The sequence below is a fragment of the Eimeria necatrix genome, genomic scaffold (assembly GCF_000499385.1).
Source record: "Eimeria necatrix Houghton genomic scaffold, Enh_scaff70, whole genome shotgun sequence".
In the NCBI taxonomy this organism is placed as follows: Eukaryota; Apicomplexa; class Conoidasida; order Eucoccidiorida; family Eimeriidae; genus Eimeria; species Eimeria necatrix.
In genome coordinates, this window is record NW_013651739.1 from 101,221 (window position 1) to 124,153 (window position 22,933).

The following is a 22,933-nucleotide window of genomic DNA, read 5'->3' on the forward strand; positions in this document are numbered from 1 at the left end:
ATTAGTGCACCAGCGAGCTTATATTGAGGCTTCTAGACATTGTCGAACTATGGGCTCCGCGGGCATCTGCAAAGGCCACTGAAGGCTCCCCTGGTGTTGGTTCTTAGGGCTCCCCTAGAGGCTCTCTTGAAGCTCTGTTGAAGCATTCCTTTGTGCAGAATCCCTCATGCCTTTCCTGTGACATCGCCATTCCCTCTTAACTGCCCTTGATGACTTTCTTAGCCCTCTCTAAGGCCCTTTTGGGGAGCCCGTGGGTCTCATCTCAGTGTCCCACGGGCTCTCCTTGTCTGCAGTATTCATTGGAACCCAGACAATTTCTTCTCTACGTGCAAACAACTTTAGCTCTACGTTCCTACGGGCTATCCTTGCCCGCAGTTTTCATTGAAACTACGGCAATTTCCTCTCTGCTTGCATGCACACTTAGCCATATGCTCCTCCTCGCCTTTCCGTGCTTTGGTCTTTTAAGAGCAGGCATGCAAGCGCCATGGTTTTCTGCTGCTGTGCTTTGTTTGTGTTTGCTGCAGATTATCATTCTGTTCGTCAGCCTCAAGCTGCTGCTGTTTCTGCTGCCACTTCTACTACTGTTCTTTCTTGTTCGCCTTTTGCTGCAGCTCGTGCAACTCTTTTCTTGCTGCTTCCATCCTTCTGCATCTAAAATGAATTGGAACCATCTTTGGGAAGCAGATCTGGTTGCTGCTGCAACTGCATCAATAGAAGGCAACAGCGGCACCCTGAAATGCATTCGCATCTCTGGGTGCCGCAGCGGTTTTTCCCTTTTCAATGAAAGCAGCTCTGTAATCTAGAGAAGAGAAAGTTGCTACCTGCGGCTCTGCTATAAGCTTGTTTGCTTGTTTGCCTGCGTCTGCCTTGTTTTTCGACTCGTACTCAAGCGTTGCATGAGGCATTGTTTCCAAGTTCATGTTATGCGGGCGTTTGCGCTTATCTCTACTTCTGCTTCTGCTTCTACATTTACGCCAACGGATGCAGACGCGAAGATAAACACCAATTCCCACTTGAACATGCGCGTATTCATATTGTTGCGGCGTAGGCAGAAATGCTGAAGGCAGCAAATGGGCTCCAGGATGCGCTGAACAAATTTTGCTTGTTGCAATGCTTAGCCTCCGCGGAATTGACTACTTGCAACAACTGCAGGGCTCGCCTGGTCTCCAACGTTGTCAATGGCACGGGAACCAGCACGAAAAAAATATATCAGTGCTTCTACAAAGCTTCCACAGAAGGAGATATTGAAGGGCGCTGCACTTCAGACTGTGGAGAAGAGCAAGAGTGCACTGAGCCCGAGCTAATGATGGCCGATCCTGTTTGGAGCACCGATGAGGCCATTCGGGAGGTGATGAACAACTTCAAGACGTATTTCTGCAAAGAAGACAAATGCTTGAAAGAAACTCAAGATAGACTCGACAACTTTTGCAAAGACGCACTCCGGTTTCTGTGCCCTTCCAATGATAGCAACTGCTCTGGAGGGCCTGTGGCGAGGAAGGACGTAGGGAATCTCACAGAGCAGGAGCAGGTGTGGCGCTGCTACAATCCTTCTGTTCTCTCTGGTGACTTTAGCAGCACCTGCATTTGGGGCTGTTTACCACATGAGGTCGCCTGCCAAAGCGGAGTTCGTGGAAGGGTAAGCGACAAACACTGGAGCCTGACGTCTCCTCTAGAAAACATAATCAAGCACGCTCACGCAGAAGCATACAAAGCCGGAGAGAAATATGTTCTGCAGAATATGCTGGATAATGCTTGCAAAGAAGCTTTAGCTTCGAAGTGCCCACCAGAAGAAGCCAGTTGCATGGGGGGAGCCGTGGCTCGCAAAGATCTGCCTAGCCCTGGGGCAACAACAAAAGCCTGGAGCTGCTACCACCCCAAGGCTATCATCAATTCGACCTTCACATCTTTTTGCATCTCTGACTGCGGAGAGGATGTCCAATGCCTGCACGGTACTAATCCAGCGGAGGGTATGGTCTGGACGAGCGAGGTGGACCTAGAAAAACTTATATCGGACAACGTTCACCAAACATGTTACGGTACAGACCCTCCAGGAACTAGCAATGCTCTTCAGAGAGAGCTTGACAAGTATTGCAGAGAATTGCTTTCGGATAGATGCACTGGAGATTTTTGCGTGGGAGGCGCAGTGGCACGCAAGGATGTGGGAGACTCTAGCCAGCGGGAAAAGCAGTGGCGGTGCTACAGCCCCAGTCAGCTAACAACTTTAGACGACACAGCCTTGTGTGTAAATGAATGTGGGGAGGAGATTAGCTGCAAGCAGGGCGTCAGCAATGGCGTCAGCAGTCTGCACTGGACTGAAGAACCAGCGATTCTGAGTCTCATTGAGGAGAAAAAGAAAAAAGATTGCAACGTCGCAGCATGATTGCAGCGAAAGGCTGCACGTGCACCCACACATGAAAACCAGCAGAAAGAGAAAAGAAAGGACACAAGGAAGGGGTGAACGGGAGAGAGGGCTCTTGTCCTGCTGACAACAAGCCAGTTACGAACAATTGCAGACGAAGGCATCTAGCGCTCAAGACTTATCAGGTATTCAGGGACAGCAGGGCTGCCGCTATTGAGGAAAACAATAATGCTAAAGGGATAGAAGAGAAAGTCAGCAGCATGTGCACATCGTGGCCTACGCTAAGGTGGAAACAACAGTATGCGCAGCAGCAGACTCAGTCGGGACAGGGGAGTAGCCAAGCAGCTAGAGCGCCCTCTAGTTTCGATGCAATTGCAAATGAAGAATATGGGTGACAATAATAGCAGAAGCAGGAGTTGAAGCGACTTTACGCGGCAAAACGTCTAGCCAGCGCACACGGGAAACAAGTGGATCCTCCAGTGCACTTCTAGGTAAACGGAAACAGCGTAGAGCAGAACAGCGCAATCCTTGCAAACAAAGGGATACAGGATCTGATATTTTAAAAGGAAGGTTGGGGATCGCGGGACCAAGCGGCAGCAAAAGCAGCAAAGGCAAGAGGCATGGCGAAACGTGACCAGGGCTGCATCTGAGCAGTATCGTTCACTATGGTTACCATTAACCGCCGCTCTCCAGCAGTCCGTGCCTTCGTGCACACAGGTAGTGTTTCAACTCCAGCGCTGCATGCGCAGGCGCACACTATTTGGGCGAGAACATAGCTGCGGCTGCATCTGTGCATGCGTTTGCTGTGGCAAGGGCCCCAAGCCAGCGAAATTCCCGAACATCGGGCTAAAAATGACACGGCTAATGGGCTGCTGCGGGGTACAGGCCGCAGCCGCCGCTGTGGTGGGACGAAAAGCCCCAACTGCGCATCCGCGAGGGAGCGCCTTCTGCCGTCGCAACTTTCAGATATGCGGCGCTCTCCCAGTGGAGCAAAGGGCGAGTGGCAATGAAGTCACTCGACCCCAGGCGGTGCCCCCCCTCGAAGCAGGGGCTTCGGCATCGAGTTTCAACGTTATTTAGATCAGCTACGGCTTAAGAGCTAACGGTTTCTGTCTTCGAGTTTCAAGGCTCCTTCGCTCATATACGGATTCTTCAGAGCTAGTGGTTTCTGTCAAGCATGGAGCTCTATGGGGAACACCAGTAGTGCTTTAGAGTGCTGCTTCTATATAGTCTAGCGGCAATAAAGAAGCCGCAAGAGCCAGGTGTACATAATTCCAATACGTCCGTGTGACTTCTGCAACACATGCGCTGGCAGCAGCAGAAGCACCAGCAGCCTCAGCCGCTGCTCCTTTGTAGACAAAGGAATTCGGCACCTTTCTGTTGCGCATACATGAAAGAGTTGCATCCATGCATGCAACAATGCATGCAAGCGACAATGCACGCATGCACGGGCCCCGCAGCAAGGCCCTATTGATTTGTGGCAGATCTTGGAAGAGGAAATGCGACCTTCAATGCAGCTGCCGCAGGTGCTCAATCTGCAGCAGAAGTTCATCTAGTGAGGGTAGCGACAAGCCGATTTCCTCTGCAGTGCTGCAGCGGCGAAGACAACAACCGCATAAGCAGCAGATGCAAATGACGCAGCAGCACAATTACTAAGAAACAGCCAGCCAGCCATATTTGCACGCAAGACTAATTCAGTTTTATCTCCCCCAAAACCTACTTTGGGCTCTGTCTGCCGCTTAGTCAATGACCACGAGAAGCAAGTACACACAAAGCATGCATCAGCTTACACTCTAGCCAGCTTGTACACCTCCCGCTGTTCTCTTGGCCGCAGCAGCAACAACTGCTCTAACATGTCTCCGTCTACAAAACCCTTATACGGACTCGACCCTTGCCCAGGTGATCTCCCACGAACTGCACACGCAGAGCAGCAGCAAGACAAGCATCGCTCACAGCTGCTGCTCCTGCTGCCCCTGCTGCTGCTGCAGCTGCTGCTCCAGCAGCACTAAGAGCAGAGGCCCTCTCAGGCTACGAAGAAATATGCAATAGAGAAAAAGCGCGGAATGGGCTCATGAGATGGCCCCAAGCAGCTCTGCCACTAGGCAAGAGGAGCTACAAGAAAATACGACAGATTGAGAGGCGAAAACGAAAAGAAAAGCGACAAAAACAACCAATCACAGACCCAGCTCTGTTGTAAAGCCAACACAGTACGCAGAAAATACACAAGTATTTAAATCAAGCATTTGAATTTGCGACCAACAAAACCGGCCAGCAGCTGAAGTGCTGCTACTGCATGCATTCACGTTTGCCCTGTTTTGTACGTACACCCGATCCACTCCATGATGTACCCAACAGCATCCTCCACCACCGCCATCTTTGCGAAAGTTTCAGGGTCTCTCAGTTTCAAAACAACTCCAATGCTGCCTTCAGCTGAAACCCAAGTGCGAGTGTACGAGGGGCAGCAGAGCGAGGCCGACTTCTGCTGCGGCTGTCCACTGCCGCCGGTGCTGCTGCTGCACCCGCCGCTGCTGCACCCACTGCTGCTGCTCGATCCAGACAAACCCTGCATCAGGCCCTCGTGCGCATCCTCTAGCAACCCACCTAGGGCCTCCTCGCTTGCTGCTGACGTAGCTGCTGCTGCTGGGGGGCCCTGCTCCCGCTGCTGCTGCTCACTCGGTCCCCACAGCAGCCCCTCAGTAACTTGCACGCTGATGCCTCCGTGAACGAATTTGTTGAGGGAAACTGGAGTTTGAAGCGCAGCGGAAGGCGAGAGTCGAAAACGCTGCGCATCACTTATACTGAACCCTGCTGCAGTCTCAGCAGCAGCACCCGCTTGCTGCTGCTGCTGCTGCTGCTGACGGTTTCTGCCGCTGCCGCCGGCCGTATCTTCGTCCTGCTGCCTCTCTGCTGCAGCAGCAGCGGCAGCAGGGCGCTGCTGCGCCTCGCCGTCACGCCCGCAGCAGAGGCCCTTGAGAGCCCCCTCAGGCACCGCCCGCTGCAGCACCCACAAGTTTTGTTCTCCATCAGACATCAGGCAGCTGTCTCCATTCAAGAGCGAGACTCCCCTGCGAAGCAGCAGCAGCAGCGGCAGCAGCACGAGACAGGCCGGCTTCAGCCCCAACAGCAAGCAGCTGTGCCTAGAAGCTGCCACAGCAGCAGCCGCAGCAGCCGCGGCCGCAGCAGCAGCAAGGGCCGCAGCAACGCAGCAGCAGGGCCTCACAGCGGCCATGCACATCGCATATCCCTTGCGACTTCGCGCAGCGCCTTTTCGCTGGGCCTCCATTCTACAATGCAAGCAGAAGACATCATGTCACCAACGCAAATCAGCCGGTCTTCTCTGCAGCAACAAAACAGGAAATGACACGAGAAGAAGCAAGAAAGGCCCATAGGACTCAAAAGCAAAAAACATGCAAAGAAGAGAAAAGGGAAGCCTAAAGGTCAACAGACAGGCACAGGCGTCCCTGCCTCCTCGAGCTCCACGAGCTGCAGCAGCTGCTGCAGCCGTATGTGTCATAGTGCTGCTGTTGCCGCTGAGGCTGGTGCGGGTGCTCTTGGTGCTGCTACTGCTGCTGCTGCTGCTGCTGCTGCTCTTACAGGACGTCGAGTGAGGCAATGAAAGTGCTGGCAGCAAACGTGGCAATACAACCCAGCTGAATGCGGCCCAGAGCACCCAGGCCTTTGTCCGCAGTTGCAGCAGGAACTGCTTCTTTTTCGTCTTGAGACACCCCATCATTGTCCATGTCTTCCCCTATGTCCATCAAACTCGAGCCATCACGTCTTCGCTGCTGCTGCTGCTGCTGCTGCTGCTTGCGGCGCTGGCCTCGGCGCTCCGGCTGCGTTGGACGGCTTGAGGAGCGCTCCTCCTGGAGGCTGTCTCCGGGGAGGCTCAGTTTGATCAGTCGCAGCTGCAGCAGCAGCAGCAGCAGCAACGAAAAACACACTCCTCACAGAAGCAATAGACATCAGCGGCAGCACCCGCAGCCACATCAGAGGAACACAGCTAGTCCTTCAAGGGAAGGAATGGGGTGGGCAGCAGTGCAGCAGCAAGAACAACAGCAGCAACAGAAGCAGCAGAAGCAGCAGCCGCATACTTGGTGGTTGCATGCAGCTAAAACCATGCCGTCAAAGACCCGGAGTTCGTGGACTCCCGCCAGCAGTCGCATGCGTTCTGCTGCTTCAGCTATGACCAGCATGCCGTGAACCTGTGCGGTAGCAGCAGCAGCAGCAGCGGCAGCAGCAGCAGCAAAGAGGCAGCAACACAGCTAAGGAGCTGCAGCAAGCAGTGGAAAAACAGTTTCAACAGCGCGCAGCACCAGTGTCAGTGGAACAGTTCTTAGTAGCTGCTGTGGCAGCAATGCACCTGCGCTGCAGCAGAGCAACCGCAGCAGCAGTGTTGCTGCTTGTGAAAATGCAAGACACTGAAAGGCGGGGAGAAGCCTCCAGTGGCAGCAGAAACAGAAAGCAGCAAAGACAAGGAGAAAAGGGCAGCAGCAGGGAAGGCTGAGGAGCTCAATAAGAAGACAAAGAATGACAAAAATAGTTAAAGAAGACAAAAAATAAAAAGATTTCAAAGAAACGCTAGCTTACTCTGGAAATCCTCAAAACATGAATGCAACCATTTTGGGGGACGCAGTCATTGAGTACAACTTCAGCTGTGCCCACGCACAGCAGCGCAGCAGCAGCATCTGCCTCTCTCGAAGCAGCAGCAGCAGCAGTGCTTTCGCTGCGTGGCAGCAACTGCTGCTGCTGCTGCTGCTGCTCCAGCTGGCCTTTGCATGCCATGCTGCTGCTGAAAGCAGCCCCAGGGGGCCCCCCCAGGACCCCTGGAGGCCCCAGACACAGCGCCGAGGGCACATGCGTGGGTTGGGGCAAAACGAATTTGCCTTCAACATTTTTCGTGACGGGATTCACAAATAAGACGCAGCTGGGCTCTTCTCGGCCATCCTGGGCAAAACGCAGGAAGACACAGAGGCAGCAGTTTAGCTGCTGCTGCTGCAGCTGCTGCTGCAGCACGGGAGGCGCGCAGCAGCAACGCGGGGTCAGAAGCCAGCAAAACGGGGGAGAAATCAGCATAGAAGGAAGCCGCAAGGGGAGCAAGAAGCAGCAGCAAAATCACAATTCCGACTTTCTGAACTTCCAAAAACTTTCCAAAATCGAAGAGTTTAAGAGGAAACAAAAGAAGGAAACTTAAAAGTGAAACAAATTGAAGAAATTCCCCACACCCGAAGTGCTGCTTCCCCTGCTGCAGCAACAACTCACCACCACTTCTGCAGGACAGGCCAAAGCCACCACAGAGACAGACTCAATTGGACACAGCGCATCTACAGTGCGCCCCACAGGCAGCACGCGGGAGTGCAGCCGCTGCGCCTGCTCCCTCACCCCCACGTGCAGCACTGCCCGTGGCTGCTGCTGCTGCTGCTGCTGCTGCTGCTGCTGCTGGCCGCCCACCGGCGAACGGTACCACCCACTGCTGCTGCTACTGCTGCTGCTACTGCTGCTGCTGTCGGCTGCCGCGGAAACAGCAGAAGCCCCTTCTACCCACAACAGGCCCAGCTGGGGGTCTGTGGCCCCACAGCTGAAGTCAGCAACGTGCTGCAGCGAGACACATGGGACGTGGTTGTAGGTGAGGCTCCCTGAGGAAACGCAAAAACAGCAAACAGCAAGCAGTGAGGTATCAGCAGCAGCAGCAGCAGCAGCAGCATCGGCAGCAGCTGCGAATTCTTAGAGGCCCACCTGCTGCAGAGACGTGTATGATGGTGGGGCTCGAGCAGCAGCAAACGACGCAAGAGACATCATGGCGGGCCTCTATTTCTGCACTGAGTCGCTGCCGAGGGGAGACTGCGCGCAGCTTCGAACTTTCGCCCTTGCTGCTGCTGCGCCGGCGGCGCTCCTCCTTGCGCTTAGCAGCAGCAGCAGCAGCAGCAGCAAACGGAAGCCGCGGAAGACTCACAACGCGCACAGGGCCCCCCCCCACAGAAAAGACTCGCCCCGACAGCAAAGACAGACGCAGACGGAGAGCCGACCCAGTGTCCACGAAGTGCCCCGTCATAAAAGCAGTCCCGCTGCTGCTGCTGCTGCTGCTGCTGCTGTCTGCTGCCTCCGCAGCTGCGAGGCCCAGACGGAACAGCACCACCCGGCCATTGCTGAGCCCAGCTAAGCAAAGAGCGACGCCTCTCATGCAGCAAACCAGCGTAGAGACGATCCAAACGCCCATCTCGCCTGCCCGCAGCAAAAGAGCAGCAGAGCAGCAGCAAATTCGGTAAGCAGCAGCAGCAACTGCGCATCCCACCAGTGGAGGCAGCAACACCAGCAGCAGCACGCAAGTCAAAACTCTCGCTGCATGCAACGCGGTTCCGGAAAGCTTAGCATATCTCATCCGGCAGTTGCCGCTGCTTTGCAGCCCAGAAAACTTCCTCGACAGCAGCAACTGCAGTAGCAGCAGCAGCAGCAGCAGCAGCAGCAGCAGCAGGGCGCACCCTTGCATGCATCAACGGTCATGAGATGTTCCAAGTCGGGCAGCGACAGCAGACGAACGGTGCCCTCCCCAAACAACCCCACAGCAGCAAGGGCAACGGAAACGGAAGCAGCAGCAGGTGCAGCAGCAGCAGGAGCCTCGTCGCTTGCTGCTGCAGACGTTGGGTCAGGAATGTCCAGCCTAGCTGCATGCGCAGCAGAGGCCTCATCATTCAAGTCCCTGGTCTGGAGACAGTGGAAGCTGCGGCTGCTGCTTCTGAAGGAGAGAGCAGCAGCAGCAGTGTCGACAGTCAGCAGCAGAACATCTCCCGCTGCAGCAGCAGCCGATCCCCGCCCGACGCCTGCCACAGGAGCCACGGAAGCAGCACTGATGCGCGACTCCGCTTCATCAGCAGCAGCAGCAGCAGCAAACAAGGCACTGGGGTCACAAGGCCGCAGCTGCAGCAAGGGGCGCCCCGCAGCCGCCGCCGTGAGGTGTACAGACACCGCAGCCTGCAGCGCCAGCGAAGCCTCGCAGCCATCAAGCGCCAAGAGCCCCCGGTGCAAAACCTGTTGAAAAAAGACAAAAAGGTTCATAAAAATAAACAATTTTGTGTCGAATTCAACAAAAAAGACAAAAGAGCAGCAGACACTCCGATGTTCGCAGCAGCAGTGCCTACACACAGCCACAGCTGCACCGGGACTGCCAGTAGCAGCACTAGCAGTAGCAGCAGCACTAGCAGCAGCAGCACCAGCAGCAGCAGCAGCAGCAACAGCTAAATGTGCACCTGAAGAACCACCAAAGGAGAATCTCGCTCTGACGCGCGTGGGAAGTCTTCTCCATCCTGTTCCATGGGTTGGCCTGCCTCAGCAGTTTCACTGTCTGCTGCTGCTGCTGCTGCTGCTGCTGCTGAGTTTGCATCTTCTGGCTTGAAAAGGCAGCAAATAAGTGAAGGCTGCGAAGTCACAAGAGCCCCCAGGCCCTCCAGCGCCTCAATCTCTCCACCGTCTTCAGTCTCCTTCCAGCTACGGGAAGCCACAATAGCCCCTGCAGCAGCAGCAGCAGCAGCAGCAACGAATTCGGATGAAAGAGATGCAGCAGAGTCATGCAACGGGCAGTGCTACTCAGCAATTAACTAACAAACGCCCAAGAAGTTGCACAGCACGCAGGCAGCAGCAGCAGCAGCAGCAACAGCAGCACAGGTAGCAACAGCAGCAGAAGCAGCATAACCGGCACAGGTAGGTGCAGCAGCACAACAGCCACAACAGTCACAAACTGAAAACCGGCAGCAGCAACAGAGAGTGGAGCAGCAGCAGCAGCAGCAGACACGCGGGTGGTAGCGGTGATTGATACAGCGCCACAGAGAACCGCGGCAGCAGCAGCAGAAAGCAGCAGCAGCAAGAGCAGCAGCAACGAGTCCAGCAGCAGCAGCAAAGGCGGAAGCAGCAGGTTACTTGCGTCGGGCTTCGCACTTGGCCTGCCCCTCCACTGCAGCAGCAAAGTGCGACACGGCGTGGAAACAGCAGCAAGCAGCAGCAGCGCCCCCCCTCGCAGCAGCCGCAAACACCAAAGACCTTCCACGGGCTGCTGCAGTGCAGCAGCACCAGCAGAATGCAGAAAGAGGCCATCTCGTACGAACCGCACGGCCCCGCTGCTGCCGTTGCCGCAGCAAACCGCCAGCTGCAGCAGCAGCAGCAGCAGCACACACAGCAGCAGCAGCAGTGCAAACAGCTGCAGCAGCGCACAAACAGCACTTACAGCAGCAGCAGCGCAAACCGCAACGACCCCTGCAGTCACCAGCGGCAACGGCAGCGCAGCAGCAGCAGCAGCAACAGCAGCAGCAACCACAGCAGCAACGGCAGCAGCAGCAGCAGCAGCAACCACAGCAGCAACGGCAGCAGCAGCAGCAGCAGCACTGGTCTGGGGGCTGCTGCTGCACCTGTCTTTGCCCCTTGCCCTCAAAGTCTGCTATGCAGCAATCCACAATTGGCCCCAAATTGCTTAAGGCTTCCAGCACTCGCAGACGCCCCCGCTGCTGCTGCTGCTGCTGCTGCTGCTGCTCTGCTGGCTGCGGCTGCTGCAGCCACTCTGCAGCAGCGCCGACGCCTCCTGCCTCGTCAGAGGACAGGCTCAGGCCTAAGCCGCTGCTGCTGCTGCTGCTGCTGCTGCTGCTGCTGCTGCTGAAACCATCTGCTGCTGGCTCTCTAATGTCCAGCACCAAACTGTCGCTGCAAGTGGAAGCAGCAAAGAAGGTGTGGGGCCCCAGAGGAGACAGCTGAGAAGTTTCGCATGCATGGCCCAGGAAGCAAACAGACAAAGACACGTCCTCCCACCTGCTGCTGCTGCTGCTGCTGCTGCTGCTGCTGCTGCTGCTGTCTGAGACGGAGGGGGGCGAAACACGCAGGACCGCCTGCAGCGCGTTTCCCCTGGCGTCGACGGCGACGAAGACGCAGGTGTGCTGCTGCTGCTGCTGCTGCTGCTGCTCTGCTGCTGCTGCTGGGGCGAGTGTTGCTGCAGGTCCCGAGAGCAGCGCAGCAGCAACAATATCGTCGCAGCCAGGAAAAGTAGTTTGCGAGCAAACTGGGCTGAGCCCCCTGGCGGAAGCAGCAGCCGCTGGGCCGATCCCGACGAACGAGCTGCTGCTGCTGCTGCTGCTGCCGCTGCTGCTGCTGCTGCTGCTGCTGCTGCTGCTGCTGCTGCTGCCCGCAGGCGCCGCAGCAAAGTGCTTCTTGGCAGCAGCTCTGTCCCTGTGGGGAGGCTGCGCTGCCAGCCAAGAAATGCTCTTGGGGGAAAACACAACAACCCCACCAATGGGCAGCGGCAGCGGCAGCAGCCGCGAGGCCCCCCCAGGCAGCGGGAGGGGCCCCGGGGGGCCCCCGCAGCAGCAGCTAACTGGGTCTGTGTCTATAAAGGGTACATCTTGCTGCGGCAGGTGCAGCAGCCGCAAATAGCGATCTGGAGGACAAACGGGGGAGGAGCAGCTCATGCTGCTGACGGTGCTGCAGGTGTACAGACACCCCAGCTGCTGGCACGGCCCGCTGCTGCTGCTGCTGCTGCTGCTGCTGCCCCACGCGCCCTCGCCCGCTGCTGCTGCGCGCCCGCAGCCCGAAAACAGCGACTCCCGGCTGCTGCTGCTGCTGCTGCTGCTGCTGCTGCTGCTGCTGCTCAGCTGCTGCTGCCGCAGCTTCGGAGCCACAAAGGCTATGTCCAGTATCCCCAACTCGTGCACAAACACCACCCGCAGCGGGTTGTACAGGGGAAGAGCTGCTGCACTCTCTGCTGCTGCCTGCTGCTGCTGCTGCTGCTGCTGCTGCTGCTGCTGAGACGGCGAGCCTTCCTGCTTCGGCTGTTGCCACTGCGGGGACTGTCCCTGTTCCTTCACTCGCTTCGCCCTGCTGCAGTCCGGCTCCCTGCTGCTGCTGCTGCTGCTGCTGCTGCTGTTGCTGCTGCTGCTGCTGACTCGGCGGCGCTGCAGGTACTGCAGCCTGAACTCGTACTGGTGAATTGCAATGTCTCCTGTGAGGGGACAAACGGCCAGCAAGGGCCTCCCCTTGATTCTCCGGAAGCAAGGGAGCTGCAGCAGCAGCAGCAGCAGCAGCAGCAGCAGCAGCAGCAGCAGCAGGACATCACAGTGCAGCAGACACTGCAGCAGCTGCGGAAGGAAAGCACTAAAACACTTCCTAGCGGCACACGCACGGAAGCAACGCGCACAACGAACGCCTGCAGCAGCAGCAGCGACTCAGGTCCTGCAGCAGCAGCAGCAGCAGCAGCAGCAGCAGCAGCAGTTCTGCTGCATACCCGGAGGTCGAAAAGCTCGATGGGAATGACTTTGCGCTGCTTCCTGTCGTAGGTGAGAAGCATGAGAGTTTGGCAGTCTGTCAAAACTAAAAGATCTTCAAGTCCTTCTTTTTGTTTGTCTTGGTCTTTGTCTTCTTCAGGTGTACAGACAGCAGCAGCAGCGCCGCAGGGCGGCGCCCGCGGCACTGCAGCAAGAGCAGCAACAGCAGAACGACACGGCAAAGTTACGGGAGGACTGAAAAAGGGGGACTCAGCTTCCTCCCCGTCATCTGCTGCTGCTGCTGCTGCTGCTGCTGCTGCTGCTGCTGCTGCGAGGGGGGATCCGCGGGGGGAGGAGCAGGAAGCGTCGGCGCCGGCGCTCGGGCTGCTGCACCCCCGGTCCTTGCTGCTGCTGCTGCTGCTGCTGCTGCTGCTGCTGCGGCGGCGGCGCCTGCTTTTGGAGTTCGGGTGCAAGAAGACCAAAGAGCGGGGCCTGGCCAAGACAAGAGTTGGGGTGTATGGGGACCTCAGCCGCACGCTGCAGCAGCAAGTCACAACTGTGGGGGGGAGAGAAGTTGCAAAGTAATAGCCCCCCCCCTGGCGGTCTGCTGCTGCTGCTGCTGCTGCTCCGAGGGGGCCCCCCAGGGAGGCTGCAGCAGCAGCAGCAACGGGTGCCAGCATTGTGTCGAAGGCGCTGCTGCTGCGGCTGCTGCTGCTCGTGGTGCCGTCACGCAGCAGCGCCTGCTGCTGCTGCTGCTGCTGCTGCTGCTGCTGCTAGTGCTGTCGCCCTTGCTGCGAGGGAAACGCTACGGAGGCACAATGTGATAGCGAGTGCACTGCAGCAGCAGCGGCTGCAGCCGTCTTTCGGGCCTGCGTGCTGCTGCTGTCGCTGCTTGTTGCTGCGGCTGCGGCTGCTGCTGCTGCTGTTGCGCCGTTGCTGCTGCCAGCAACGACGACACCATGTCTCTCCCTCCCTCCCTATTCCTTTAGATGGTTTAAATTCAAATTCAATTTGTCGCATTCAGCTGCTGCTGCTGCTCACTGCAGAGATGCAGCAGGGCTTATCGGTGTTGGTCTCCGCAGCAGCCCCACGGGGCCCCCAGTCTACGGCTGCTGCTGCTGCCTAGCTGCTGCTGCTGCTGCTGCTGCTGCTGCGCAGCGCCTAAGCGCAGCAGCAAAACTCCCAATATGTGAAGCAGCTCAGCTTGCATTAAGGGCTGAAGTCGCTCTTAGCCGGAGCCGGCTGCGCCGTGTGTGCCTACCTTCTGCAGCAGCAGCAAAGACACTCGAGGTCTTTAAGTCTATTTAAAAGGCCTCGTGGCGAAACTAAAGCTTCCTGCAGCAAATTTTAGCTTTATTAGACCTATTGGAGCCCTCATAGCGGCAAAAAGGAGTCCATTTGCCTAGAGCTGCGGGACTGCAGCTCCTGGAAAGACTCGGAAAAGACTTCCGGGTTTACTGTGCGGGTTTTGAGTAGGCTTGAGGAGTACGTACACCGCAGACAAGCTATGGAAAGCATATACATTTGAACTCTGTCATTATAATGATATGTTTATGGGGCGTGTGAAGGAGGAAATCACCAGACACTGCAGTCCGCAGCACTAGCCACTGCGAACCTCACATGAATATGAGTCTTTTGGATTCACTTTTGGGATTTTTGAGCTCAAATCCCATTGAAAACTACTCATTAATTCGCACTTTTGCGGGAAAATGAGCACAGAACGCAGCACTGTCACCGTCTGTGTGATCTTCTGCGAAGAAAGCTGAACTGGCTTTTCCTGGTCTTCTGCTGCAACTCTCAGACCCTAAATATATCCCCTAATTCCGAATTTTCGTTTTTTTGTGGTTTATATTTCGCTTTTAGGAAAGCTGAGGTAGCTAGAAGTGCCAGGTGCTTTCTACTGATGCAAAATGCAGCGCCTGGAGTTGGGCATTTCGCAGAAAGCGGGCTTAAATGGCAGCTTCGCGGGCTCCACTTAGACTCTGAATTCCATTTTCCCTTTTCATTTGCATTATACTGTTGAATAAAGATGCATTTTAGAGGCTTGGAGCTTTGCAGAATGTCTAATCTATTAGCTCAAGGACGCAGCAGCTCCAGAGCAGCAAAACGCAGCAGCACGAAGATTTCCCGCAGCCGCAGCGCAGCGTTGGTGTCAGTTTGCTTCCGTGCTGCAGCTCAAAGGCCTTTTTCAGATTCTACTGCTCAATTTGAAGTCTATTATCTATTTCTGACTTGGGAATATTCCTGAGTTCCCACAAGGAAACCCAGGAGTCGAGTAGTTCTCATGAGGCAGCTTTTTTGGAAAAAATTCAAAGTGCGAATGCTTTGAACGCAGCTCAAAGCATTTGGTGTTCACCAATAACTCGTATTTGGCATTTATCGAATTGTGTCAAGGAAAAGAAAGCGCCGGACGCTGAAAACAGAAGGCAGCTGATGTCTCGAATCTGCCACAGCCAGCTCGGCCGGCTCTTTAGCGCTGCTGCTTCTTTAAGGATTATTTGAGAATACCATTTCGAGTTCTTCCGGCCCTTTTGGCTGGAAGCTGATAATAATGGACTGAGGACTTTGGCCTGATAAAAGCCTCCATGGGTGCAGCTGCACACTGGTGGCTGCAGTTCTAGAACTCGGCAGGAGAAAACACTTGAATATTTGAATACTTGAATACTTGAATACTTGAATATTTGTTGAATACATTTTCCAAGATATAGCACGCGAGAAATAAATGGATAAATAGCCTAAGGGCTCCCCAAACTCTAGATCTTCTGGGTTCTGGTGTGCAGAACTGCTTTTGCCCATCAGTAAGAAGCCGTTTGAACGGCAATTTCGGCATTTTTTCAATTTTTCGAGATTCTGAGAGGTATTAAATTAAGTATTAAAGGCTTTGATGCTAATTTTTCAAGATAACGTCCCATTGTTAGTGATCTGGCGCCATTTTAAGGCTTAAATTGAAGTCTGAGACTGATCTGCAGAGTTCTAGCTTTCTGCCCAGCTGCTGCACTCACAAATTTGACTGCCTTGGCAAGATATATCTTGAGCTGCAGAAGACTTCCTAAAAACAAAATTTTATAAATATTTTGCAGAATTTGTATTCTTTGAGATTCATTTATTTGCTAAGAGCTTGCAGGTGGCTTCCCACAACTTTTGAAGTTAAACTTTTCGGTATTTCAGCTTCTATCCATGCATACATGTTCTGCGACTTTGGCCTAGACTCAGTTTCTTTTGAGTTTAAAGACTCAAATGCATGCGGATCTGCACTTTATAACAAAAAAGATTGCTAACAAAAAAGATTGCAAATCCTATTATCTTCAAACAGTGCTTTTGCTGCAATCAGAAGAACTGTGCGTAGCCTTAAGCTTACAACAGCTGCAAAATAAACTCCGCTGCTAAACGCAAGTTGGGGAAACGGGATTAAATACACCTTTTGAAAGCCAATTCAAGATATTTATTGAAAAACTAAAGCATAAAGAGTTTTGGTTTGATAGGGACCGAAGAAAGTCCAGCGGAGGGAAGAATTAGCGCGGACTTGACGAAATAAAAGAAGTCAGAAAATATGAGCCGCACTGCCACACCCAGATCGGCTAGAACTTGCTCTTTTTGCGAGACTTCCTCCATAATTGTCATTAAAAAACATTATTTTATATTCATTTTCATATTTTGTATTCCAAATACACTTTTTTACGACTTTTGAGCACTGCTATCTCGAAGACGTGCTGATCACACACCCCAAACAGCGCCTTGGGCGAGTCTTCAGAGTTAACCTCAGGGAGTTCAAATCTCATTTCATTTCACAAATTAATTTTTATTTTTATCTTTAATAAACAAATGAACAATGAGGAGTTCTGTGATTAGCTGAGGCATATGTGTATGTGGAGGTTTCCGCCGCCACGACATTCCAGGAGTTGCAGCTTTCTGCACAACAAATGCAAAGTTGTCTGCCCTCAATCCTGGAAACTGAAAACTTTAATTCTGAAGACATATTTATTTAAATCCTTATTTCATATTTTAATTCTGAAGACATATTTATTTAAATCCTTAATTCATATTTATTAATCTACTGTCGAACTATGAAGCAAACTACGCGGCCCAGGTACTGCCCACAAGCCAAGAAGAATATGGGAAATCTTTTTTCGCTGTAGAGTCAATAGGTCTTCTAAGAGAGAATAAATATATTTTAGTTCGCAAGTTGCACAGTATTCCTTTCTTTTTCTTTTCTTATTTCATCGTCTTAATCTGCAAATTGATTATATTTAGTACGAGTTGTCATAAAAGATCCAAAAGAAAGACTCTCGAACTGGCCCTACCAGTAACTTCCCCGAAAGCATTCATGGCCTCGAGGCTCCGCCCCACATTGAGCTGCAGCCTCTTTAAAGCCAGCAGCAGCAGCAGCAGCAGCAAATGCAGCAACTGGAGGCAAACAGCAGCAAATGCAGCCTCTAAAGGCCAAGCAGCAGCAAATATGACCTCTATATAGGCCAAGCAGCAGCAAATATGACCTCTATATAGGCTAAGCAGCAGCAAAAGCGACCTCTAGAGGTCACTTGTATGCTCTTTGCTGCAGCAAGCAGCACTGCAGCAGCTGGGGGTCCAGCCCGCCCCGTTTTGCTGCCAGTCTGAAGGCTAGATTGCATTTTAAGATCTTTTATTTCGACTTTTGCATTTTAAGATCCTTTATTTCGACCTTTTGATCCACAAGAACAAATTCATTTTCAATTGCACGTTTTTTCGTGCAAAAGAGGATATTTGTGCAGCGCTTTCTGCTGCACAGCCAATTGTGCCAATTCTAAGAAGCAAAGAAAAGCCACTGAGTCCTTTTGCTGCAGCTGTTGCCATTTTCAGTTTTGTGTCTGCTGCCTTTTGTTTGCAAAAGAAAAGCACTTGTCATAAAAAAGAATATTTCCGAAAATGTCTTTTGTTTGAAAGCCAAAAGCTCTTGTCCTCAAAAAGCACATTTCCCCACTGTGCATGCAGACCAGCCAGCCCCAAACTGCATGCGCTGGCCCACTGAGGCCTTTGCATGCATTATTTAATTTCGTTTTAAAGTCTGTTAACTTTTCCTTTATTTTATTAAAGGCCTCTTCGCCTCAGCGCAGCAAATCCAGAGACTAATTCCAAAATATAATTAAATATTAGAAAAGAAATCCCAAAAGACCTTTTTTAATGAATGCTTGTTCAGCAGCTTGTGGGTACTCCTGGGGGCCCCTAGGGGCCCCTCGGGGGCCCCCCTGCTGCTCCTTGGGGGCCCCCGGGGGCCCCCAAGAAGCAACGGGGGGCCCCCCAGAGGCCCCTCTTTAGCGAAGTTTAAATTTTTATTTTTTTTTTAAGTGGAAAGCGGCGAGTGGTTGGGGCTTTGGGGCTGCATGCGTTTTAGTGCATGCAGCAGCAAAAGTAGCAGCAGCAAAAGTTGAAAAACTGAAAAAAGACAAAAGTGGCAAAGAGAAAGTTGTCTTTCTCGCTGTCCTTTTTAGAAGACAGCCTGTACATACACTCAAACCCTAAACCCTTTTCCCTTTTCTTTCTGCAAACAAACAAAACGCCCGCAGCACCATCACGGGAGGCAGCAGCTTGCTGCTGCAGCTAGCCACAGCAGCTAGCTGCTGCAGCTAGCTGCTGCAGCTAGCTGCTGCAGCTAGCCACAGCAGCTAGCTGCTGCAGCTAGCCAGAGCAACTAGCTGCTGCAGCTAGCCAGAGCAACTAGCTGCTGCAGCTAGCCAGAGCAGCTAGCTGCTGCAGCTAGCCAGAGCAGCTAGCTGCTGCAGCTAGCTCTACTTGGCTGCTGACAGCCGATCTTTCCTACCCACACCCTGCCTGCCGCTGCTGCCAAACAGCAGCAGGAGCAGCAGAAGCAGCAGCAGCAGCAGCAGCACTGCGTTTCTACAAATTAGATGCTGCAGGAGCTGCGGGGCTACACCTTAAGAAGTGTCTTTGCCGCTGCAGCAGCTCAGCCCTGCCCCTCGCTCGTGCTGCTGATCTTCTGCCGCTGCAGCAGCTGCTGCGGCTGCTCTGGCATTTGCTGCTCCTGCATCTGCTGCTGCTGCTGCGGCTGCTGCAGCTGCTGCTCCAGCGGCTGGCGGTACTGCTGCTGCTGCTGCTGCTGCTGCTGCTGCTGTGGCTGCCGTTCCTGCATTTCGTAGTGCATTTGCCCCTGCTGCTGCTGCAGCCCCATCAGCAGGCGCTGCTGCTGCCTCAGCTGCTGCTGCTGCTGCTGCTGCTGCTGCAGCTGCTTGTGCAGCAGCGGCACGTCTATGCAGTCGTCGCGCCTGAAGTGTATGTACACCACAGCGCCCGTGAAGAGGAGACAAAAGAAGCAGCAGCAAAGCTGCAGCAGCGTCAGCAGCTCAACAGCAGCTTCGGGGGGCCTCCTTTTGCTGGGGCCCCAGAGGCCCTCCAGGGGGCCCCCCAGGGGGGCCCCCAGGGGCCCCAGGGGGCCCTCTGGGGAAGCCAGCCACCCCACAAGTGGGAGGGATTGGAAAAGTGCTGGCAGCAGCAAGTTGTGGCGCAGCAGCAGAGCTGGCAGGAACAGCAGCAGCCTTGCTGCTGCTGTTCCTGCTGCGTGGAGCGACGCCGCCAGCCACTGGACCCAGCGTGGGGCCAGCAGCAGCAGCAGCAGCAGCAGCAGCGGCAGCAGCAGCAGCAGCAGCAGCAAGTACTCCCACACCACGCGCCCAATGCCCCCAGGCCGGGGCGGCGGCTGCCGCGGCAGCAACGAAGAAGGACAGGAGCATAAGAACAAACAGTCTTCTTTGAATCCGTCCGAAAAGCAATTCAGAAAATACCTGAAGCCAGCAGCAGCAGCAGCAGCAGCAGCAGCAACAGCAGCAGCAGCAGCAGCAGCAGCGAAGGCGGGTGAGACCGATGGCAGCAAACGGCATGTTGAACAGCATCAAGCACGAAATGCTGCTGCACCGCCGAGGCATCCACAGCAGCAAACGCGTACGGAAAAACAGAAGCAGCAGCAGCAGCAGCAGCTGCAGCAGCAGCAGCAGCAGCAGCAGCAGCAGCAGCAGCAGCAGCACCTGCAGAAAGAGTTTTTCGCGTCCTTGAGCGCTCCCCAAGTTGAGCGCTTTCCCGTTTTTGTGAAATCTGTCTTTAAGGCCGGAGTCCCTGCGAGTCCACCCACGCAAAGCACCCCACACTGCTGCTGCTGCTGCTGCTGCTGCTGTGCTGCTGCTGCTGCTGCTGCTGCTGCTGCTGCAGTGGCGGCACCTGAATAAAGAATAGAGAGCGCGTCTGCGTTGGAGGTCCAGAGAGTCCTGAAGATTTCTTCAGCAGCAGGAGAGACCCGAATGGGGGCGAAGGGTTCGTCTGCAGCAGCAGCAGCAGCTGCTGCTGCAGCGTCGTGAGCAGCAGCAGCTGCTGCTGCTGCTGCAGGAGCTGCTGCTGCACTGAAGGCCGCCAACTGCTTCTGCAGCACAACTCGACCAAAGACACTTTGAACTACACTTGTTCTGTCTAGACAGTCCACGCAGTTGGTCCGCATGACTCCCCTCTGCTGTCTGTACACCTGAACGCAGAAATGCAAACACCAAAGACAAGAAGCAGCGCCGCTGCTGCTGCTGCTGCTGCTGCTGCTGCTGCTGCAGCAGCTGCTGCTGCAGCAGCTGCTGCTGCTGCTGATCTGGGGGCTGACGGGACGGCCATTGAGACTGTGGGCGGATGAGGGATCAAGCCGGACTACCCTAAACCCTACACCCGGTCTAGGGTTTAGGGTTTAGGGTTTAGGGTTTAGGGTTAGTGAGAGCAGCAGCAGCAGGGGCGCGAAGAAGCCCGAAGAGCCGCGAGAAAGAGAGGGAAGCAAAAAGAGACAGCAGCAGCAGCAGCAGCAGCAGCAGCAGCAGCAGCAGATGAGAAGAAAGCGACAAGTGAGGAAGCAAACAAACAAAGGAGAGATTAAAATAGTTGAAGCAGCAAAAGAAGAGCAGCAGACCAATTGAGGCCCACGGAAGCAAAGACAGAAGCAGCAGCAAATAGAAGAAAGGGACAGCAGCAGCAAGAAATAAAATAAAAAAACGAAAAAAAGAGACACAGACACGAAGCACAGCATCAGCAGCAACAGCAGCAGCAGCAGCAGCAGCAGCAACAGCAGCAGCAGCAGCAGCAGCAGAGCTATGCAAACCTGCGCCACCTGCCACCCAGGCACGGGACAGTCTCCTGCTGCTGCTGCTGCTATCTCTTCAGGCAGCAGCAAAACCCGCAGAGACCCCTGGCTGTCGATTTGCTGCTGCAGCTGCTGCAGCAACTTGCTGAGGCGGTCCCACCGCATGTTCTTGCACTCCGCGTGAAAATCAAACCTGCAGCAGCAGCAGCAGCAGCAGCAACAGCAGCAGCAGCAGCAGCAACAGCAGCAGCAGCAACGCGAGCGATTTCCGCCTTTTCGTGCCTCTGCGCTTGCATGCAACGCGTGCTTCTCCTGCAGCAGTTGCAGCAGCAGTGCTGCTTTTAGTACTGCTGCTGCCCCTGCAGCAGCTGCAGCAGCAGCTGCTGTTGCTGCAGCTGCAGCAGCTGCAGCAGCTGCAGCAGCAGTTGCTGCCACCTCTCGTGCCGGTGCTGCCTCTGCCGGCCCTCACCAGGTGTGGCTGACATTCTCAATATGCTGAAGAACTGCTTCCATCTTGTCTCCCAAGGTCTGCAGCAAGCAGCAGCAGCAGCAGCAGCAGCAGCAGCAGCAGCAAAAGAAAGAGCTCCAATGAGGCGCCACAGCAGCTGCAGCACTTGCTGCTGCTGCTTGTCCCTGCAAGGCTGGCTGCTGCTGCTGCTGCTTCCCACAGCTAATGGTGCGCTGGAGTGCAAAGGGGCTGCAGCACCGGCAGCAGCAGCAACAACAGGCACTGCAGCACCAGCAGCAGCAGCAGCAGCAGCAGCTGCTGCTGCTGCTGAAAAGAGACAGCCTCACTCTCTGCCAGCCCTTTTTGTCCACCAAGTTAACTGCTTCCACCGTGCCATAGCGCCTGCAACAAGATCCCACGCCTGCAGCTAAAATCCGTCAGCAGCAGCAGCAGCAGCAGCAGCAGCAGCAGCAGCAACTGCAGCAGCAGCAGCAACTCACGCGACTAGCGAGGAAAAGTGGCGCTTTGCTGCAGCCTCATGGTCTTGCTCTGAGGCCTCCAAGCGGGAGGGGGGACACCAGCTGCAGCAAATGCAGCAGAGACAAGAGACGCAATCTTTTGCTGCTGCAAGCTGCTGCTGCCTGTGGGGAGCAGCAGCAGCAGCAGCAGCAGCAGCTGCTGCTGCTGCAGCAGCAACCGGCCCTTCAAGACCGTGCTTTTTGTTAGTTTTAACCGCTTCCAAAAGACCACACTCTTCCTACTGCTGCCGCAGATGCTGCTGCTGCTGGTGCTCCTCTTTTTGCTGCTGCTGCTGCTGCTGCTGCTGCTGCTGCTGCTGCTGCTGCTGCTGCTGCTGCTGCTAGATTTTTACCTCAGCGTCGGAGGCTGCTGCCACAAAAGAGGTATGGAGCCCCTTATCTGAACATAGCTCTGGATGTCCAGTCTCCAGCTGCGTCTGCAGGTGTTGCTGCTGCTGCTGCTGTTCCTGCTGCTGCTGCTGTCGCTGCTGCTGCTGCTGCTGCTGTCGCTGCTGCTGCTGCTGCTGCTGCTCGGCATCCTGGCCGGGGAAATGTAAGACGGCAGCAAGTCGTGGTAGTAGTGCAGCAGCAGCTGCTCCGTCTCTACGAAGTTGGAGGCGTCTCCTGCAAGCAGCAGCAGCAGCAGCAAACGGCGCAGCAAGAATAGCAGCAGCAGCAGCAGCAGCCACTGCAGCAGCAGCAGCAGCAGCAACCACTGCTGCAGCAGCAGCAGCAGGTCGAGGCAGGCCCCACAACAAAACAGCAGCAGACTTCAAAAGCTGCCTAAGCCCAGCTGCGGGTTTAGGGTTTAGGGTTTAGGGTTTAGGGTTTAGGGTTTAGGGTTTAGGGTTTAGGGTTTAGGGTTTAGGGTTTAGGGTTTAAGGAAAAACTGGAGACAAGAAGCTTTTGAAAAGCGGCAGCAAAGGGGACAAAAGAAGCAGCAAAAGGAGCAGCAAAAGGAGACAAAAGCAGCAGCAAAAGGAGCAGCAAAAGGAGACAAACGCAGCAGCAAAAAGAGCAGCAAAGGAGAAGAAAGGAGCAGCAAAAGGAGACAAAAGCAGCAGCAAAAGGAGCAGCAAAGGAGACAAAAGCAGCAGCAAAAAAAGCAGCAAAAGGGGACAAAAGCAGCAGCAAGAGGAGACAAAAGGAGCAGCAAAAGGAGCAGCAAAAGGAGCAGCAAAGGAGACAAAAGGAGCAACAAAAGGAGCAGCAAAAGGAGAAAAAGGAGCAGCAAAAGGAGAAAAAGGAGCAGCAAACGGAGCAGCAAAAGGAGAAAAAGGA

At 54.6% G+C, this 22,933-nt stretch overlaps 3 protein-coding genes across 3 annotated transcripts; 1 reads left to right on the forward strand and 2 right to left on the reverse strand.

The window, feature by feature from the left end:
* Nucleotides 1-1,054: 1,054 nt before the first annotated feature.
* Nucleotides 1,055-2,380, forward strand: ENH_00072420 (hypothetical protein, conserved; the record flags this gene model as incomplete). Its single annotated transcript, XM_013577561.1, has 1 exon — nucleotides 1,055-2,380. The coding sequence occupies one exon, from the start codon at nucleotides 1,055-1,057 to the stop codon at nucleotides 2,378-2,380; it is 1,326 nt and encodes a 441-aa protein (XP_013433015.1).
* Nucleotides 2,381-3,867: 1,487 nt separating this feature from the next.
* On the reverse strand, nucleotides 3,868-13,271 carry ENH_00072430 (hypothetical protein, conserved; the record flags this gene model as incomplete). Its single annotated transcript, XM_013577562.1, has 14 exons — nucleotides 3,868-3,949; nucleotides 4,150-4,273; nucleotides 4,685-5,424; nucleotides 5,580-5,696; nucleotides 5,954-6,264; nucleotides 6,451-6,561; nucleotides 6,947-7,303; nucleotides 7,619-7,992; nucleotides 8,093-8,578; nucleotides 8,836-9,382; nucleotides 9,601-9,860; nucleotides 10,388-10,493; nucleotides 10,753-12,387; nucleotides 12,612-13,271. 14 exons carry the CDS (start codon nucleotides 13,269-13,271, stop codon nucleotides 3,868-3,870), a joined length of 5,910 nt encoding a protein of 1,969 aa, XP_013433016.1.
* Nucleotides 13,272-18,529: 5,258 nt separating this feature from the next.
* ENH_00072440 (SAC1 phosphoinositide phosphatase, putative) lies at nucleotides 18,530-22,190 on the reverse strand (the record flags this gene model as incomplete). Its single annotated transcript, XM_013577563.1, has 7 exons — nucleotides 18,530-18,848; nucleotides 19,605-20,092; nucleotides 20,705-20,879; nucleotides 21,156-21,214; nucleotides 21,482-21,536; nucleotides 21,635-21,715; nucleotides 22,006-22,190. 7 exons carry the CDS (start codon nucleotides 22,188-22,190, stop codon nucleotides 18,530-18,532), a joined length of 1,362 nt encoding a protein of 453 aa, XP_013433017.1.
* Between the last annotated feature and the right edge of the window lie 743 nt (nucleotides 22,191-22,933).